Source organism: Salarias fasciatus, chromosome 11 (assembly GCF_902148845.1).
Source record: "Salarias fasciatus chromosome 11, fSalaFa1.1, whole genome shotgun sequence".
Lineage (NCBI taxonomy): Eukaryota > Metazoa > Chordata > Actinopteri > Blenniiformes > Blenniidae > Salarias > Salarias fasciatus.
In genome coordinates, this window is record NC_043755.1 from 9,327,988 (window position 1) to 9,348,967 (window position 20,980).

The following is a 20,980-nucleotide window of genomic DNA, read 5'->3' on the forward strand; positions in this document are numbered from 1 at the left end:
AATGAATTCCTGCTGACTGGAGGTGGGCTGCACCCTGGATAGTTTGCCAATGCATCTAACAGCTCATCATGTATCTAATTGTTCAGTACAAATATGGACAGGAACAATTTTGACCAGCGAGGTCGTGCATTGCTTTCATCCAGCTGAAGGCATAATGATACCGTATGAAACAACCTCCCTGAGAATTTGGTTTTTCAATCAGTTATCCAGTCTGAGGCTGAATGGATTGGGTCAGGGTTAAAATTTGGTGCAGGTATCAATTAACAGCATTGAAGCTAATGCTAATAGGAAGTTAGTGAGCAACTGCAGTTACTAGCCATTTATTTGAAGACTAGTGGATGTGGTTCACCAGCTAATGCAAATAAACTCCTTACTATTTCAATTATTTCGAATTCTTCATGTCTCAGTTATGTGGACACAGCTGTGATCAAACATGCTGCTGTGACTCAACCACCAATTTGGTGTGTGATTTTAAGGATTTCTTATTTGGGAGGATGAAACGCTATAATGTGGAAAGAAATGGATTCAGAAACTACAACTAGAAGAAACAACAATTAAACAAATGAGATAAACAACAAATAATGAAAAGGTAAAACAGTATTTTAATAAATCAGCATAATTACTCAGGGACCAGGCTGTATAGTGAGGGTGAAATGTGTTTTGCACATAATATTCAGGTACTTTATTATGTGGCTGCCTTGTGAGCGGCTCTGCTCATTGAGAACAGATAGAGCTAATCAGTTCCTGAATCACTGAGGTTCATGATGTGACTCTCTGAACTTAATCAGATCCTTTCAGTCCTCTGAGTGGCCGTTGTTAAACTCCACAAAGTATATTGTGCTTTATTATTTTTCATTTATTTGTCCAGTAAGACCTTAAAAGGAGACCCATCAGTTTATGGTGACATTTTGATTTCCTGGACACAGAAGAGGAATAGTTCCCGTCATTATTCAGTATCAGGGACTGAGTAGCTGGTGGTAATGTAGGGTTAGCATAGGTTTGAATCTGTGTGGAACTTGCATGTTCTCCCTGAGGTAACTAATAATGCTGGATTTGCTTTGAAAGTGAGTGTGTGTAGTGGTCTGTATGTCCTGTGAAGGACCGGTGGCCATTCCAGGGTGTATTCTGCCTTCTCCCAGAGACAGCTGTGATTGGCTGCAGTGGAGAGTTGGAAAGATGGATTCTCAAGTTAGTTTGTACCATTGATTGTTGAGGAAGGTTTATTTATGAATAATAAAGCATGCTGACTGTTTTGAGAAGCCCATTTGAATTTGTCTTTAGCTAGATGAAGGTATTATTGTTGTACAAATTGATTTTCTATCGATACAGAGAATAAACACCCTGAATATATTAAAATTATAGAGCACAACTGAGTAGACTATAATTATCATGTCAGAATGTGAAAGTCAGCCAAGTGTCCACTTATTGGAAATCAACATATAATCACCCAGGCTACATTTAATGTTACTTATATTCAGTGTTGGAAATAAAGTAATGCAATACTGTAATGCCAGTATTCTGCAGTGACATGCTAGTTATTGATCAGAGCCAGAGATGCATCAGCAGTCACTAAATCAACATTATCTGACTTTATAAGAGCTGTGTGCTGTTGGGAGTTTATCTCAGCTGTTTACTTGCTTCTTTTTGGTTTTATAAATCTGTTAAAATAAAAAACAAGTGTAATGCATGACTGCTGAAAATGACACACCTCGTTTGAGGGGACAGGTCCAGTTGAGAATATCAGATCTCAGTAGAGAACTTGTTAACGCCAAAAGACCAGAATATCCACAGTTTGACTTCCAGCTCACTCGTTTGACTCATGCAGCTGATTTTAATGAATCACTTATGAGACAGACAGACCCACCAACTAATGGCTGCACAGCTATTGTTTCACATTATGTGCAGATTGTTGAAACACTGTGTATAAGAGAGATTCAATTAAAAGTGACGCTTGAGTGATTTTTCTGAGTGACGAGTTTTTTTTTTTTTTTTTATTGTAGCAAGTAAAGAGACTCCAAAACTTTCTGATGAAGAAGGCAAAGAGGATGAATGCTCCTAATTTTCTCACCGGGGACTGCACTGTTTTAATTAAAGAGAGGAGTAGAACTGGTAAATGATGAATGTCTTTCCTCATACGGCACACTTCTACTGCTTCAGCAGTCTGACGCTTTCACCCAGACGGTGCTCTATGTGTCCCAATAAATAAAGTGGTTTGACTCACTAGTCCTATGATCTAACTACAGGTTTGAATGGCATTTGATGAAAATTGTTCTCTGTCCATGACTCTACAATGCACCTTTTAGAAGTTTGTCTAGCCATACACTTCAACGCCGCAAGGAAAAGAAGCTTTTGCAATCAGTTATTAAAAAATATCAGTGTATAGAATGATCTGTGGCCTCTGAAGCTATTAATGCCCTCTTTAACAAAAATAAGTCCTTGTAGGCGTTTTACATAATCATTGTCTGTGTCTGGCAGTGGCTTTCTTAATTTTTTACGAAATTCCTTTACAGTTGCAGAGATGTTAGAGGCTTTTTTTCTTGCATGCATTGCCAGGTTCTGCCCCCCGCCGAATTTTAATTAAAATCTGGGCTTTTGACTGGGTCATTGCATAACCTTCCATTTCTTCCTTTTTTTGAGCCGCTCCTTAGTGGATTTTCTCATGTGCCCTGGATCATTATCCCATTGAAAGGTCCTCCTCTTGTTCAACGTTTCAACAGATGGCCTTATCTTCAAGAGCTCCTTGAATTGGATGCCGAATTCCGAGCTGAATCGGCGAGCGAGCGCGGGCTGGCCGGCCCTGAGGCGGCGAAGCAACTCCACAACCATAACATTTCCTCTGTCATGCTTCACAGTTGCTGCTTCACAGTTGGTATGAGGTTCTTCTCCTGAAAAAAAACACTCCTTCAGTCTGTGCCAAGCATATCTCCTCTAGCCAAGCAACTTTATCTTTGATTTATTCATCCGGAGCATATTATTTTCAAAAGGCTCGGTCTTTTTCTGTGCGTCTAAATGTAAATTGGTCTTTTGGTCTGACATCCGTGCGATTCTGTTTTAAGTAAAGTACAAATCCAACAAGTATTTTCCTTCAGTATTTAATCATAAGCATGCTGTATTGATATTTGATTCACAGGAGAGAGAGGCAGCAGGGGAGGTTTGCTCAACGTCACAGACCTGAATGTATCCGTGAGCAGGAGTCATGATTGCGGCGTGTTTGACTGCAGTTAGCCACAGCGGCTCTCCGATACGAGATGATATATCCGGCGGTGGCTAATTTGAGGTTCGTCACATCTCTAATGTGAGTAAAAATCTAAAGCGGAGACAGTGTTCTATTAAGTACAGTACAAGAAGCGTAATCAAACCCGGCAAAGCTTCATCAGTTCGACTTAGCTTCGGGGCTCTCAGCTAATTTTACTGCTCACTGAAACGTAGCATGTAATACCCAGTGGATGGAGAACGCTTCGTTCATTACTGCTGATTAGGAAAAAAAGATCAAGCAAAATATGTCAACTCATGATAACCAGTTAATGTATTTTTAATTAGTGCCGGCTTTTCTTCTCTCCTGCTGATTCCCATTCAAAACCCCACCACTGCGCACGTTTAATTCCTCCTCCAGCGGCCTCTTGATTAACAGTTAGCTTCCATTATGCTTTTGAGGGCGGCGGAGTGACCGAGCGGGGATGCAGCTGTTAGATTAAAAGTTGAGTGTTTGAGCTGGCTGGCTCGCCTCGCACGCCAGCCGAAACAAGGCCTCGGCCGCAGAATCATTTTACCATTTAATAAGCTAATAAACGTGATATAGCAACTAGTTTTTGAGTGCCCTTGGCGGGGGGGGGGGGGGGGGGGGGGGGGGGGGGGGGGGGGGGTCAAGGCGCGGTTTACAATCCCATTTAAGAGCTTGTTCTATTACCATGCTGACAAAGGCTTAGACAGGCTCAGGAAGGGATATGAAGAATTTCTCAAGCAGCCTTGGTGATACAGCAGATCAGCAGATTTGCTACTTGAGAGGTCAAACTCAGCATAGGATGGGGTCAGCGTGAGTGGGAATCATCCCATTCTCATGGAGAAAAGGATCCCTCCAGTCACATTGTTCGGTGTTTGACAGCTGCCATGATAACTCTTTGTGGTGAAACTGGTGAATATTACTGATACCTTCACACGCCACCAAGTGTAGAAGTAACAAATTATCAACATATTACTGTACATACGCAGTATTCTTTTGTTTTTTAAGGTCAATTCTTGTTTTTTTTTCCTCCTCCAAGTATGGTATTGCCCTCATGTGTGAGTACAATTTACACATCACAGTAACTACAATTCCAGTTTTATGTTTTATGCAGGGAGTGGCACACATTGGTGTATTGGTGAAGCACTCTTACTGAGTGAAAAGCTGTGTTCTCCCTCGGCATGCATGAGCTTCCCCCAGGTACTCTGGTTTCCTCCTGCAGTGAGTAAAACGTGTTTGTGGGCATTCAGTGACTCTCAAGTGTTTGCAGGTTTCAGAGTGAATGTTTTTGGACTGGTGACTTGTCCCTAGTGTACCCTGCCAATCTGGTGGATTTTATACAGGGAAGTTGAGTCGATGGCCTGATAATGCACTTTAAAAGTAAATTACATTTTGTAAGGTTACAATACTAAATTTTCTTGTGATTTTGTTCAGTTCAATCAAAGACGGTAGTTTCACTTTCGTGCAAATTTCCTGTAACATTTAAACCTCAGTCTTGTGCTACTTCAGCATTCACAACATAAATGACTGGTTGTTTCTTTCTCTTTCAGAATATAAGATTTAAATCAACTTTTCAATTATATTCCAAAAAAACAACTCTGAATTCAAACAGTCCTCTGTTTCTCTCCCACGACTGGGCCCCATCAGTCATGTGTTTCTTCCTGAAAATTAGTGAAGTTTCACAAATCCAAAACAAGGATGTTGCTGCTGCCGCGGCTGCTTGGCGAGCGCACGCAGGAGTCCTCCAATCTGAGCTGCTTTGAGCCACACTGTCTCATCTGGCACTATGAGGGCCGATGAGAGCCTCTTGTCTTTCTAGGTCTGCTGCAGCTGCTGTGCGGTGAGTGGCAAGCCTCTCTGATGGCTCTCCTTTATCTTCACATCAAGCGATTTGCTGCTCCTTTCATTTTGATACTTGTGCTAGATTGAAAAGGAAAACTTCACAAAAGTTTTTTTTTTTTTTTCTTTTCTGAATGACACCAATTCAAGTTGGGTAGGTGCATCCTTGTATGCGGGACTGAGCCCTCATAATTTTATGAAAACATAGACCTCCTGTGGTTTTTCTGACCATTGCAAATGAGCATGTTATTTGCAGGATTTAGATTATACATCTGTTGAATTGATACAGACAGTTTCGTGTTATACTTAAGAAAGGATTCAAAATCATTTCAACCCTTAATGACACTCACTAAAATACATGTAAATGGGAAATTTTAATGCAAATCTGATCTAGGATATTTCTATATCAAAAAATTTTAAGTCAGTATTGAAAATTGAAAATTACGTGCCAACTGTGATATTGAATGTCTTGTAAAATTATATCGAATTGAACAAAATCATACTTTTCCTAAAATATTTAGTTAAAGAATTCCCAAAATGTGCTTTAGTTCAGGAGTAAATTACTTCTGATCTACAATGCTGTCTTATTTACAACAGTAAATTCTGATAGACTACACTAGATATAGCTTTCTAGACATATTTTGTGTATTTTTAGACTATATATACTTCAGTTGCTGTCGTTTTCTCTGTACAGTTGTTTCCAATGTATATGTACAAGCAGAGTTTTTTTTTTCCATTTAAGTAATCAAGTATGCACTAGCTTGTGAATAGGAGATGCTTTCCAAAGGGAATTTTTAAGGTAGTTTCTTATAAACCCTACAGTGTTTATAAGAAATGCCACAAAACAACTATTTCAATATGCAGCTCAGCATGTTTCCGATCTTCTGATATTTGCTTTCACTTTGCCATTGTCATTTCAGAAGAGAAAAAAACAAATGTATGTATTGGGTTGTATTCTATGTGCTGTGTTGAATGAAACATGTATGGAACGTCTAAAAAGTTATGATTTCTCATGTTTTTTCTGCTCAAAATGACCCATTTGGGTGAAAGGATCAAGTCTTTGAGATCACTTGAGAATTCGTTTTAGGCTGTTTTAGAAAAACTTTTTTAAGTTCTGACAAGGAAAAGAGGATGTGAAAATGATTGCACTGCTCTTTTTGGATTTTGGGAGTTTTATAAATGCTGACCGAAATGTCAGTTTGTCTGAGTTCTAGGGAACTATTAGCATTATTGAAAGTCCAGGTAGCAAAAAGAAAGTATTTTATCTCCTTTGAAAAATGTTTGTCTAAAGAAAAACCTTGGTATGAGAGCCGAAAAAGGGGAAACGGTGGTGAGTGTGTCATTACATTGTGTGTGAAGGATATTGCTAAATCCTGAAAGGGGACGTTTTGTAACCCCCCCAACAGCAACGGGAAAGGAAATATACCAGCCTCGAGCAAAAACATTTCCTTACACACAGTGATGTGACTCACTGTGGCACAACACACACACACACACACGCCCACAAATGATTCCAGCTCCAATGTAATATTTACATCTGGGTGGCAGGAATATAATTAGCCAACAGACAAAGACAAACCAAACTTCGTGTGTGTTGTTGTCATTTTAAGTATGTCATTTTGCCTTTGTTGACAAAATACACTCCAAGTTTAATTCTCCTTCCTGTTCTCCCCTCTCTCTCTCTCTTTTTCCCCCCCTTTTGTCAGAGCCACTGGCAATTACCTATTAGTTGTAAGCAGAAAGTCTAAAAAGGAAAGTCGGGGAATGGAGGCCTTTTTGCACATCGCTGATAAGAAACAGGGAGAAATTCCATTTCTCTCTCTCATTAAAAAGCGCAGACTTCACCAAATTGCCAGTTTTGTGGACTGAGGACAAGGATCTGACAGTTTGAGTGATGGTTGCAAATTATTCAAATTATAAGAAATACTTCCTCATCTTTGGAGGCTGTTGCAATTTGTCAGTCTAGACCTTAATTTTCTGCCCGTAGGTGAAATTTTTAATCGACACCGGACCGGACCGTGAGACTGGGCTGCTAGAAATCTAATTTAAAAAACATCTAAATGTATGTCTTTAGCCAAAACAATAAACTGACACGCGCTCAGGAATGCGTTTGTACCTGTAGAAGTCTTATCGGGACAACGGACTCATCGACAAAATCAGGCAGAAGACAGAATTTTTCCACAGACCACAGGAAGTTTCTCAATGCCGTGGTCTCACTTGCTTATTCCAGTGTATGTGCTTATACGTGCATGTGTGGGCGTGACGTGTGTGCGAGTGAACGTGGCAGTGTGAAATGTATCGCTGATGGAGAAATCAATAAGGGTCATCTCCCACACTGTCAGATAACACACGCAAGCGGTCCTCCCCCGCTGAGTTTTTAGTCGCATTTAATGATTATACATTTAGCCGCTAATGATGTTATCTGTTAGAGATATCAGTGTCACAAAGCAATGCATTGTGAGATTGATCTGCCGCAGTAATAAAAAAAAGATTTATAATACTTGATGCTACACTTGATTGCAGGTGGATTGTGGGGTATTTTGCAATCTTATTGTCTGTTCATTAGCTGCCATTGTGGAGCGCCATTTAAAAGGTGGAATATTTGTGGAGAAGGCAATGTCTTTTAATATTCAACAGTGGTCTATAAATCAAATGTGCATTCATCCATCGATGACGTAGGACAAAATGGTCTTGCCCAAGATTCATTGAATCCTCTCAATGATCCCATCAAAACTTCCAAAAACCTGGTTTAATACTCTTGATTCTTGTGACCAAGATGGATTAGAACTACCATATTTTTACCATTGTAACTGGAGCTAGACCAAAAAGAGCTAACCATTACTGTGGTTATTTGTAAATATCCACCTATTTCAACTGATAAACCTAGTGTACTGTGTTATGGCAATTTTATTTAATAAAGGGCTTCCGCCGGTGAGTTCGTTTTGGTATCTTTTATTATGCTGTACAGCTGAAGTCACGCAGTCAACAGAGTAACAGAGTGAGTTCTGCCCTCGCAGGGGCGTGCAAGCCTCTAATAACTAGGGATGTGCGATACCACTTTTTTTCAGACCGATACCAAGTACGAGTACTTCATCTTCAGTACTCACCGATACCGATACTTGCATACCGATACTTTATACACATAAAATTTAAAATAATGCAATGAGATTATTTTTGAAAATGAATTTTATTTCCAACAAAAAGGCAGCCCAGCCACTATGTTTAAGTCCAAAATAATAGTCTGAAAAATAAAACAAGCAACTGAGTTTGCACTTATTTAAATGAAATTAAGTGCAAGATAAAACAATTTCTCTGAGTTTTACACTTTACATAAACTAAGGTTTTTAAATGTACTAATTTGAATGATTTTTTTATGAACTAAAGTCAAAGATAGAAAAACCCCTGAGTTTAAAGAGTTGCTCGTGTTATTTGTGCTGCTCTCGGATCTCTGCTCTTCAGTTTCTCGGTCTTCTGCAGAGTCTGCCGTCGAGTTGCTGCCGGAGTTTTCTTTTTTTCCAGCACAACAGCATCAGACTCTCGTCCACAAGCTTCGCCATGAGGTGTTTAAACAAATTACTAGTGGTAAATGAACAACATCGCGCACCTCCTTTAGCAATTTTAGCATTGCAGAGTTTGCATTCTGCAAAGCTCGGCTCGTTTTCACTTATATAACAGAATTTCCACACCGGCGGTTCTGGTGAGACGAGCAGCCGTTCTGGATTCATTCCTGTTGTCTCTGCTCTGGATGAGACCCATGGAGAAGTCAGCCCGCTGCAGTGTAGCCCTGCGCCTGTCAGCGCTCCAGAGAGGAACTTCTTCCTCTTTCATGTTTGTCGGCAGCTTGCATCCCATTCGGTTGCACTACCGCCAACTGCTGGTGAGGAGGGCTTACTACGCGTGGGGTTTTCTTGCCGTGAGTATCGGCGGCTGGTATCAGTAGCCTTCACGAGTACCCGATACCTTGAAATAAGGCCAGTATCGGCCCGATACCGATACCTGGTATCGGTACTCGCACATCCCTACTAATAACTATCTGCTACGTTCACTCCCAGGGGCCTTGACTGCACCCAGCCATAGGCTGGACACAGGAAGACTCCCACGAGTGCCCGCAGCTGCTACGCTAAGATTATCAGGAAAAGTAAATTCTAGACAAAGCATTCGCGGTTCCCCACACATCTGAGTGTGTGAGAGCTACGGGTATTTATAACAAATAAATCTAAGCACTGCAAAACAGTTAAGCATGCACTCAATAGAAATTTCCACCACAACTGCAATGTTGTTCAGTCATCTTTATCCAAACATAGCATTGTTACAGGGCAGGGTGAAGGAAGAGCCCACCTTCAATAGGTCACAATCACGTCAAATTGGCATCAGTTAACTATCTCGCCAGATCTCTTTTATGAGACTATTTCATGTTGTTCTTCGCTGTACCGCATTCAAACTGGTCAGTGTTGATTTAAAATGTATCTCCCCTGCATTACAAATAAAGCTTTCAGCACCAGCAGATCAGACATTATAAAAACAAGATAAAATGGGTCTGCCAATTTCTATACATCAATAATAAAACTCACTCAAATAATTCTGAACTCACATGCGACTCATGATTAGAAATGTGTCTTTCCACAGTGAAATAAAAAAGTAATAAACAGTTAGCAGCTGTTAGGGTGAATAGAATGAAGAGTATGAAGCCTGTTAGAGGTTTCAGATTGTTCAGATTTATCTCGGTGTAAGCTGTGTACATGGATGGTTTTGTACCACAGCTCATTTTGTCACAGTGATCATGATCGCCATCATCTTTCAGCAGCTCCTTTTTTTTGGGTAGATCATAAACAGAACATCACACCAGTTCTGCTTTCCCTCCACTTCCTGTTCCTGCTAAAATACAAGACAAAATCTGTCTCCTCACCCATTAGTACCTCCATGGAAACGTCCCTCATCGTTTCAGTGAGTTTCTAGCTCCACATAAGACCACCTGAGGGTCCATTTAAAAAAAAAAAAATCACTATTTATTGACATGTAAATGTGAAGTACACTACTACTACTACTACTATCCTCATTTTATCATGCTTTACATTTGATTTGACAAGTTTTAAGCAGGATGCAAATCAATCCTCTGGCTTTAAGTCACATTCTTATTACTTCACTTGTGATTTTTCTTAATCATTCCACTTATTCTATTCCTATCGTCCATCCATCTTTACAGTTACATCCATTTTAGAATTATGGAGGGTTAGAGTCTGATCCCAGCCAACATAAATCACAAAAAGGCAAACACTGATATTCATTCTTACAGTGAAACTTTAGCTTTGGCGCACAGATTCCTCACAAAAGGCCCCCAAGCCTGGACTTGAACTATGGACATTCTCACTGTGAGGCGGTGGTGCAAACCACTACATCACAACAACACTCCCAGGTTTACTCACAGTTTTTCCTAAAGAATTATGAAGAGTAGCTCGTAACTCCAACGCAAAGCCCAGAACATTTTCCATATTAAATGTTTCATGCTTCCTCTACACTCACTTTATTCAAGTTGATAGAAAATACTCCTGCCGACTCAAAAGTCAGAATACCCCTAGGACAAGCGTTAGAAAAACAAAATTACATTTTTTGTTTAATGTGTTTTATTGTGCATGACCCTCAATTTATTTACTGTTACTGAACAAATCAATTGTTTCAACATCTTTTAAACTGTTGTGTCTTTGTTTCCGCACAGCACTGAGAGAGAGAGACACACACTCCTGCTCTGAAGGCATGTCAACATTTTGTTGATGGTGCTTCGTGTCGCAAGCGGCCTGAATTGTGTGATTTTTTTAAACTCCCATGCTCGTGTAATGGTGAGTATTCTCCAAACCCCAGCCTTCAAAACTCATTTTGAGTTTCCTCACACCTGTGTTGGTAATGTGAAATCCCGATTGAGTCTGAAATTTAAGTAGCAGGTTGTTGACTTAATATCAGAAGTACAATATGTCTGAGAATTGCTTCCATCTGTTAGGCCTACGAGCTCCCATCCACTGCTCATTATACACGGCCAATCAGCGATGGGGCGCGTGCCCAGCAAGGCTAGCTGCCGTCAAACAACTGGCAATCGCAATTTCCCTGCCTCCTCAGAGGAGTTCTCCTCTACTAATTGAAAAAAACGTAAAAACAAAAACAAAACACCTGATTATGGTCCGTCTAAAGAGAATTCTCTTTCATTTTCCGTCAGCTTGCGTCGCTATGTGCTGACACATCCCTCTGTGTGATCTTGCTACATAAAATATGGAGCCAAGCTGCTGTAGATGGGGAGTTTTATTATTCCTGAGTGTGCCCTGCGTCAGTTTTTGGATCTGTTATCCCTGTATTCTACAAACACTGACAGCATTGCAAGTTTCAGCATCAAATACATACTGTTTATCCTGAAATATTATGTACATCTCATACAGACACTTGAAACAATCCATGCTGATGATGTCTTTTGAAACAACAGACATCAGAATTCTAAATTCCTTCATCACACAAAACTGTCGAGTTTCTTGGAAAAGGAATCGCAATTCAAATGCTGTTCTGATTGTGCATCAAAGCTTGTAATTTAGGAATAATCCAGTGTGTTTTGGCTGTCTAACAGGTTGTGTCATCATGATATCCTCATGGGTGCCTGTGATTGTCATGCTGGGGATCTTTGTGAATGGAGCAAGGAGTGGTGAGGAGGAAGTCATAAGACTGATGGAAATACCTGCACACTTCTCGTTACACCTTGTTTCCTTTGGATTAGAGACTTGGGAAAATGAAAAATAGGTTACATAGAAGTAGGATACTTTTCAACACTGTTTCAGAGGATTTCATGGTGTTGGAAGATGAGCCATGCAGCAATTTTTTAATGTTCAGTGTCAGACTTTTTAAAGTTTTTCACATTGTAGGTTATTATTGTCAATGAATAGTATAACTTTTCTTGTGCCAGTTTTGCCAGTGTATTGCTTTTGATGTGAAATTTGAGGGAAATCTTTACATACAGTCTATAAATTGTCATAATTTTTGCATTAAATCTTGGTTAAACTAAATAATTGTCAGCTTCTTTTCCAGTTTAATCCTGTTAATGAAGATGTCTTCTTATGAATTAACTTCAGGACAAAACTTAACAACTCTTTCCGCCTTTATGTTTCATCCATACATCCCTCCACCCATTCGTTCCTTCACAGAGAATGTCACACGGCCATGTGCGACGCTCCAGACGTCCAGCTCGGTGGTGCCCATTGGATCGCCTGTGACAGCCACCTGTGTTATTAGTGAGGATTGCCCTCTGGCCGTTGGACAAGCTGTCCATACAGAGTGGCGCCTTGGTGATCGCTTAGTTCCCAGCAGCCCCGTGGCCAATACGAGCGGCAGGGTGTCCGAGGCTGTCATACCAAGCTTCAATCACAGCAGGGCTTTTCTCACCTGCAGCATCCAGGGCTCTCCTCCTCAAGTGGTCGCCGGCGTTGAGATCCGAGCTGGATGTGAGAACCACTAAAACTACTTCTGCATGTTTGCCTGTTAATTTACTACACTGTGTTTTCACCAGTTATTCAGTAGAATGTGAGAATGTTTGGACACTTCCGTTCTAAATAGCAAATGACTAAATAACAATGGCTGCAACATTAGTGTGAAGAACATGAAAAGAAATACAAGCAATAATCGTATTTTCTTAATATTGAAGTGTATGTTTGTTTATATTTAAAGTGTCTAAATTGGGTTGAAGATTATTAAATAAAATCATGTTAACTCGAATGAGAGATCTTATGTGCTGAAAGTAGCACTTTCAGGAACACTATTTTTCACTTTTTTTATCCAAATGTGGAGATCTATAGAATTGTTTTTGTTTTTTAATCAGATTAGTTTAGATTTATCACAAATATTTGATTATCATGTAAATAAAAATATAAGTTTGCATTTGCTAAGATGCGATTTTTGACCGATTTGGCAACTTGAGTCAATATTTATGAACTCAAATTTTACTAAATATATTAATTACAATAATTTATATAATTTAATCAAACACACAATACTGTGCAGTATAAAGTCTAAAGAATATTTTATTCAGATTAGGGCTGCCAATCGATAAAAATATTTAATCGCAATTATTCGCATGATTATCCATACTTAAAGCAGAACTATGCAACTTTTTACCTCAATAAATGTTTTCAGAATCCCTGTGGGGGTAAACAAAGACTTGGCACGGTGATTCGCCGGTCCCTCCACTCCCCGCGGTCTGTGTCCTGAAAACAGTGCTTGCAACTTTCAGAGGATCCGACCCGACTACATCTCGCGAGAACAAACCTGCTTTATGGCACTCATATGGGAGTACAAGGATAAAAGCACGTAAAACCCCCTTAGGTGCTCACGGATGGCAGAACCAAAAGAAAGAAAAAACTTTGTCTAACGAGCGGAAAAAAAGGAAACGGGAGTGGGACACTCTCTGCAAGCGGGGGTGGGGGTGGGAGTGGCGGCGGGTGATGCGGAGAATGTTTACGACAGTGAGCTTTCACAGGAGACCAGTAGGGGGAGCGCTAAAGCAAATCTTGCATAGTTCTCCTTTAAAGCTCGTGTCCAGAGTTTCCGTTCATTTCCAATGTATGTATCATTTTTTAACAGAGCTTAAATGTGTTAGTCTGGTTCAATACTATAATATAATATTAGCATAAAGCAATATAAAAATTTATTTTTGAGCCCCGCCTTTGTCTCATAGACCCCCATGTTATCCGAAAAAGCGCCGGTCAGCTTCAGCCAATAGATTTTGAGCTTCCACTTTGACATGCTGTCAATCAACCAGTGTGGCAGCCAGAGAGCACGCGCACTCGCCCAGGCAGAGGTGAGTTAGCTACGCAGCAGCCGGCCCCGCTGACCTCGGATATATCCATTGTCGGCTAAACATGCACTGCAAATAGCTAAACATGTATGATGCTTGCAAACTCGGAGGCACTCATTTTCACCCGACAGATAATGCGCGTGCACAATTAAAGGGGCGTGGCTTAGTCACTCAGAAAGCAGAGGAAGGCGGAACTTCGAGACGTTGGATTAAAAAAACTCATTCTTTCTAAACTACAGACATGAGCTATAACTCTCGATTATTCGCAAATTGATCACACATTTTTATAACTACTCTAAATGTACATTGAAGGGAATTTTTTCAAGTTCTTAATACTCTCATCAACATGGAAGAGGACAAATATGCTTGCCTTATGGAAAGGCATATTTACTGTTGTTGCTACAATCCAGAACAATATCAAATACTGTCCAGAATAATCTCCACATAACCTCAAACATTCTGCAAGCTCAAAAAATTGGCTGGAAGGACATTTTGACCTGAATGGAACATCATTTAGTAATAATGTGACCATGTAGTTTCCAACCAGCTAAATTTCCAGTTCTCCCAACATTTTTCAACACAGACTAATTGAGCTTATGCGTCATAATATCAGACTCCTGAACCAGCAGCAGGTCCTTTTAGTCAGTAATAGAAGAGAATTACCTGGAGCCTTCATTAAAGAAAAGAATGACACGGCCTCCTTCTTCTCTGCTCCTCATCCAAAGTGTTGTCACCACAGACAGAAGACTCTGCATTCACGCCGCGGCGGCCATCTTTTGGAGGTGCCGCAAGATTACGCCTGAATTTTTTCACCACCCCCAAACTGCTTCTTCTTCTTCTTCTTTTGTTTTGGCGAATCACAAACAGCTTTAAGGTGCATTAGCGCCACCTACTGTAAAAGAGTGTGCTGTATCACATTACATGCCTCTCATTTTCCCAAACTACGGTGCGTGACGAAGGTCACACAATGTGCGCGAGTTAATCGTGCGTCAAATTAATTAGTGGCGTCAATAGGATTTTGGATTAACTCGTTATTATCGCGCTAATTTTGACAGCCCTAATCCAGATACAACAGACTGAACCTTTTTGAGTAAGTTTCAATGTGACTAAATATCCCTCTTGAGGTGCCGATCGGCAAATCCATAAACCCACTGGAATAATGTGGGAATGGATAGAACCTCCCACAACAGATACGTCAGGAAAAATAAACCTTGTTGTGTTTTATTTAAATAGATCCACCAGAAGCGCCACAAAACCTCAGCTGTCAGACAAACCTCACCACTCCCAAGAGGTTGACCTGTAGCTGGGATGCTGGGCAACGGGAAACACACCTGCTCACAAAGTACACCCTTCACACGCAGATACGGTAACGCTGCAGCTGGGAAACAATCGCAATCACAGCATTTCAGTGTGGGAAGTGTCATTTACAAAATATGTCTTTCAAAGTTGTGAAACAGTGTGATTTCATCATTTCAGTTATTCAAAGAAGAACTATACTTACCAAATGCCACCAGGAGTCTGCAGCTTCAGCATCCCTCGCTTGGACTTCGGCCTCTTCTCTGAAATGATCATATACGTCAGGGCTGTGAACGACCTTGGAGAGGCAACCTCATCCCCGATTACTCTGGAGCCTATCAGTGCAGGTGAGACGTCACTAATTGTTTCTGTTGACATTTATTTGGTCTTTAAATTCCTGACCTGTTCCTGATCATTCAGAGTTTTCTTTCACAGCTCGATTTAACTGTAATCCTTGCTTCTCATCTTCTTCTCATGAATCCTGAGTCACGGGGCTGATCGTCATGCTTTTGAAAAAGTAACAGATTCCTCAGACTGACTCATCAGCAGTTGGTGCTGGAATATTTAGACTCTTCATAAACTGTTGAATCATTTTTCAAGACAAATTAACCTTTTGTGTGTTTTTTGAAAACTGAAAGAAAATAACTGAGTTTTCAAACTTATTTCATGATGACATTGTGATGTTTCATTAACTGTTTTATTAAATATGCATATTGATTTATTTTCCCAGTGATATAGACAACAAAATATGAATTAATTATCGGTAACATGGCTTTCATTGACATTAAACCATTTCGCCTTTCCATGGGGTAACTAGGTATGTCAAACAACCATCACAACAGTTATAATTAGTATAAGAACAAAAAGCTGGTATCTGTTGATCATGCCTTCTGTTTCTCATCTATATGACAGACAAAAAAAAAGCAATCATTCATATCCCCGAGTACAGAGACATTTTGTTCCATTCATTTCAGCCAAGTTTGACCCACCTGAGATTGTGAAGATCGAAGTGCCTAGAAAGTACGGCTGCCTGACGCTGCGCTGGTGTTTGTCGCGGCACCAGGCCTGGATGAGCAATCAGCGTATGAACATTGAAGTCCGACTCAAAACCGCTGACAGCAACGAGTGGAGTGAAGCAGTGAGTGTCAGCCATCCCCCTGCCTAATGGTGTATATCAGGCCTAGAGCTTACAGAGATAATAAAATGTATATTGAATAAAACTCTCATTTTATGTGTCAGATCCCTGTAAATAATATCAAACCATCGAGACCTGTGGACCAATGTCGACTCCTTCACTGGACCCGGTATTTTGCTCAGATTAGAGTCAGATTCCAGCAGAGCCCCTGGAGTGAGTGGAGCAGCAGCCAGTCTGGAGTCACCTTGGAGAGCGGTAGGGCCCAGATCAATTAAAAGTGACACAATCAGTCACTCCAACATTTTCCAATCTATCGCCTTTTCTTCCATTTCCTGGTCTTTTCAATATATGCTAATGTCATGTTCTGCATCTCCCAGTGCTTTGCTCTATAGCGCAGGCTGAATTGATGTATTGAGTTTGGTCGTGCACTCTGGCAGCGAATCCATAGACCTGTCTTGTATAGAAAAGTTTTACTCTGTGAGGAGTGAGAAGAGCAGGCGTTTGACAAGCGGCCATGCCATCGCTTTCTTTTCAGCTCCCACTGGACACCTTGACTCATGGATGAAGGTATCGCAGGATGACGTGACCAAACAGCTTAACATCCACTTGTTTTGGAAGGTACACACGCACCGGTCATACACTGATGTACTTCCTCTTGTAGCTCCGTTACAGTGCATGAGTGAGGTCTGCCGTCTCACATTTTTTTTTTCCTGTTTTAGGCGTCAAAACAATTCCGTGCCAACAGCCAAAGTGTGTCATATATGGTCTCAGCACTGAAAGAGGGAAAGGGAAAGGTGTGCTCCACAAGAGAAAATAACTGCACATTTCAGCTTCCCAGGAGAGCAAAGAAAGTATATTTGACTGCAGTAAATTCAGTAGGAAAATCCTCCCCCACTGAAGTCCGGATTCTCCATCATAAAGGTAAATCAGCATCAGTGAAAGAGTTTGGGAACTTGAAGGAGTGTTTAATATCGAGCTCTGATAAACATGCGCGATGCGCTTTTGTGTCTGCAGATCGTGAAGCAGTATCTCATCTCAAAGCTGTTCCTCGGGATAACAGTTCATTTCTGGTAGAGTGGGAAGGTGCAGTCACTCCTGACCTCGTGGACTACGTAGCTGAATGGAGACCTTTGCTGGAAACAGGCCTCTCACACATCCGGTTTGACACTGCTGAGAAAAACCGGTCTAGCCTGGTCTTAACAGGTGTGTTTTCCACTGTTTGTATTACATAATATAGGATCTGTGCACTTCCTATTTTACTTATGTTTTTTAATATTTTGGTTTTCCTAAATCATCTCATCATCCCGTACAACAGAAATTCAAACCGTCACCTTCGTGCAACAATGTGTGTTTCCTTGTGCGCATCCCTCTGGTACACACTGTTTGGAGCTTGTGGGCCCTGATCCACTCTAACCTCTTCACTCTCATCAATAGGCAGCTTTGAGCCCGACAAGCCCTACGGGATCTCGGTATATCCTAGGTTTAAGGATGGGATAGGCCTTCCTCAGACTGTTAATGCCTACTTGAGACAAAAGGGTAAGTCACCAAAGACAAGAGGAGGATCACACAAAGAGCAAGCAGAGGTGTGAGAGTCAGGCCGCCTTAACTTTAAAGAAGTGAGGAAAGATGTGGAACATGAGGAAAAAATACTGTGCAGACTAACAGGAAGCAGCTGATACGTGATGGAATAATGCCCTCTTGTGGACGGAATAAAAACATGTTTTTGCCATGTAGAGAGCAGAAGACTTGAGCTTGAATATATATGTAGATGAGTCTCTAAAAATGAGAATATCATTAAAAATTTGCCTATTTATGAGTTATTTACACACTCATAAGATACAACCTAAAATATTTTACACATTTTCTGATACTTATTCCCTCTGGTTGACAGAAAATAGTAAAAAAAAAATAAAAAATAATTTTTTTTTTTATGACATTGTGTCCTATTTTTGATTTTCATTATTCATGCTATAAGTAATGAAAATAAAATACAAGATACAATAAGTATTTAAGTCTTATAAGCTACATTAATAAAGAACAAAACTGAAAGTAGTTGAGTATTTTAGTCTTAGATAAATAATAAATAAAATATAACAATGAATGTGGCAATCTCACCATATAAATGGAATAATGAGGGAAATAAACTTTCCATTGTATTATTATCCTTTGAGATGACCTTTTATTTTGTCATTTTATCATACCTATTGTGTAGTTATAGATATAATGATAATGATCCATGGTCTTTTCTCCTCTTAATACAGCTCCGTCGATGGTTCCTGAAATGAAAATAAAGAAGACATGGAAGTCTCAAGTTGAGCTTACCTGGGGTGAAATCCCATTGGCCGAAAGGAATGGGATCATCCAGAGCTACAAAATCTTCTACTGGAATGAAAAAGGACCTATTAATAGTATGCTAAATAACCTGATTTCATACTCACGAAACATGCTGTGCATTATGCTCTTTAATTTCTCCCTCTTCTTGAAGTTGTAAATGTGGATCCTGCTGAGAGGAAGGTCGTCCTTCAGAACCTCAAACCACTGTCCCGGTATGAAGTGTTCATGATGGTTAGCACGTTTGGTGGGAGCAAGAATGGAACAACGACTGATTTTAAAACGGAGCCCTTTGGTTAGTATGAGTTTAAGCATTATATGTTATTATAATACCACGTATTCCCACAACATATATGACATTCTGTCAATGTTTCTTCTTTTCTTAGATGCAGTCGCCATTTTCATGATTTTAACTGGAATAGGTGTTACCCTATCTTTGCTGGTCATTTTCGTCTTCCTGAAGTGTCTCTCTAAACACAAAAGGTAAAATTATGGTTACACTGTCTAAAGGTGAGGAGTTTTCATGTTGCCTCTTCTCAACATGTTTCCTGTTGTTTTACTTCAAGGCTGAAGAGACGTTTGTGGCCAAGTGTCCCGGATCCTGCAAACAGCAGCATCAAACGGTGGACATCGGAGTCAACGCAGGTTTGCAAAACGTTCATGTTTGAAAACGTTGCCCAGGTTTTAGGTTAAATGTCATTATTTTAATATTTCAAGCATCCTGGGACTGTGTGCACTTTAAAGAGGATTTTCCCAAACTGATCCCACAAATGAAGGATTCAGGTGGTTTGTCTCAGCACCAAATTAGCATTTTTTTTTTTTTTTGTAGGACTTTCAGCACATTTTACATTTATATCCCATTCCCTTATTGTTTTGGTTCAATCTCAGGGGATCTGACACAGAGTTAGGAGCTATCTGATGTTGGTTTTAAAGGGTTTGGCAAAGAGAAGCAACTGTTTTCCCCAGGAGCTAATGAATGGCAAATCAGGATATCAGGAGTCTCAATGTAGGGCAGCAAGTAAAATGTAGTTTCCTTCTGCAAGAAAGTAAAGAATCAGCAATATTTTTGTCCAAATTGGATGTTTACTCATCATGTCACTACACCAAAATGATTTTATGGTAAATGAAAGAAGCAGAACATGTATTTGTTCCCTAAACATGAATAGAAAGCATTTAAAACATTTGCTCTTTTGTTTTCAGGATACCTATCTTGGCTGTGACAGTGAGGAGCCCAACTTAGTCTACTTGTCCCACCTCAGCTTTCTGGATCTTCCAATGAAGCTGTCCAAAGAGGAGGACCTTTGGTCAAACAACGCCGAGGACACCAGTGACCTGGGAGAGTCTATCTGTGGTTCGCCCTTCATTCCTGGATACTCCGGCTCGAACAGCGACTCCGTCCCATACGCCACAGTCATCTTCTCCGGTCCGTGCAGCAGCCCGTCGCCCAAAAAGCCTCATGTGTACCTGCGCTCTGAATCCACACAGCCTCTGTTAGAGAGAGAGGAATCCTTCAGTCCAAAGTGTTACCAGAACATGGTGACAGACGAGGTGTCGAGGGAGCAGTGTTTTTTTGGACCAAGCCACAACTGCGGCCCTGGAGAAGAGACAGGCCCTGACATTCTCTGGGATGACTTTCCCTTTCTGCGAGCGCTAGCCATGAATGATATTCAAAACGACTGAAAGTTCATTGTTGATTGTAAGAGCAACTGCTTTTTGTGGTGTTTCAATGACGACTGTATTGTGATAAGATGAAGCATGCAGCTGTAAATGTCAGAAAGATTTAGTGCTGAAATCAGGTTGAAATGTAATTTTTATGATACCTATGCTTTTTCCATGTAAGGTATGTACCTCATGTTTTTAAACAAAATAAACTTTTTTTTTACAAATTTGCAAAAAAGACTTTACTTTGCTTGTCTTTGAAGTGAACACTTAGGCAATTTTCACAGTCAGCTGAGTTCAATGTTAACAGAGTTATCGGTGATGTTGTCGGTTAAGTGCCTGAAGAACACTGGTTACGATTCAAAAAGAAAACAAACTTTCATGTGATGCTAATACAAACAACAACAACAACAACAACGACAACAAAAACACCCTACACTCCCATGGTGCATTGCAGTCCAGTAAAAGCAATTGGCGCCATAATTGTGCAGTCATTGGAGGCAGGTGAGGCAGAGCCTCAGATGTTTTTAAATTTGAAAATATGTGCAAGTTACTTCTAAAAAGTAATAAGTTTGCTAGTTACTTCTTCAAAAAAGTCACAGAGTTAGAAACTGAGAAATATTTCAAAATTACTAAGCAACGGAACTATTGTGTTACTTTAAAAAAAATATATTTAGAT

General features: G+C 40.3%; 1 protein-coding gene across 1 annotated transcript; it reads left to right on the top strand.

Moving 5' to 3' along the window:
- The first annotated feature begins 4,923 nt into the window (after window positions 1-4,923).
- On the top strand, window positions 4,924-20,533 carry LOC115397146 (colony stimulating factor 3 receptor). Its single transcript, XM_030103344.1, has 17 exons — window positions 4,924-5,060; window positions 10,773-10,893; window positions 11,664-11,738; window positions 12,235-12,531; window positions 15,114-15,246; window positions 15,357-15,523; window positions 16,151-16,314; window positions 16,416-16,566; window positions 16,847-16,929; window positions 17,031-17,232; window positions 17,326-17,514; window positions 17,746-17,847; window positions 18,573-18,719; window positions 18,797-18,937; window positions 19,029-19,125; window positions 19,209-19,287; window positions 19,843-20,533. Exons 3-17 carry the CDS (start codon window positions 11,675-11,677, stop codon window positions 20,320-20,322), a joined length of 2,496 nt encoding a protein of 831 aa, XP_029959204.1. The 5' UTR covers window positions 4,924-5,060; window positions 10,773-10,893; window positions 11,664-11,674; the 3' UTR covers window positions 20,323-20,533.
- The last annotated feature ends 447 nt before the right edge of the window (window positions 20,534-20,980 follow it).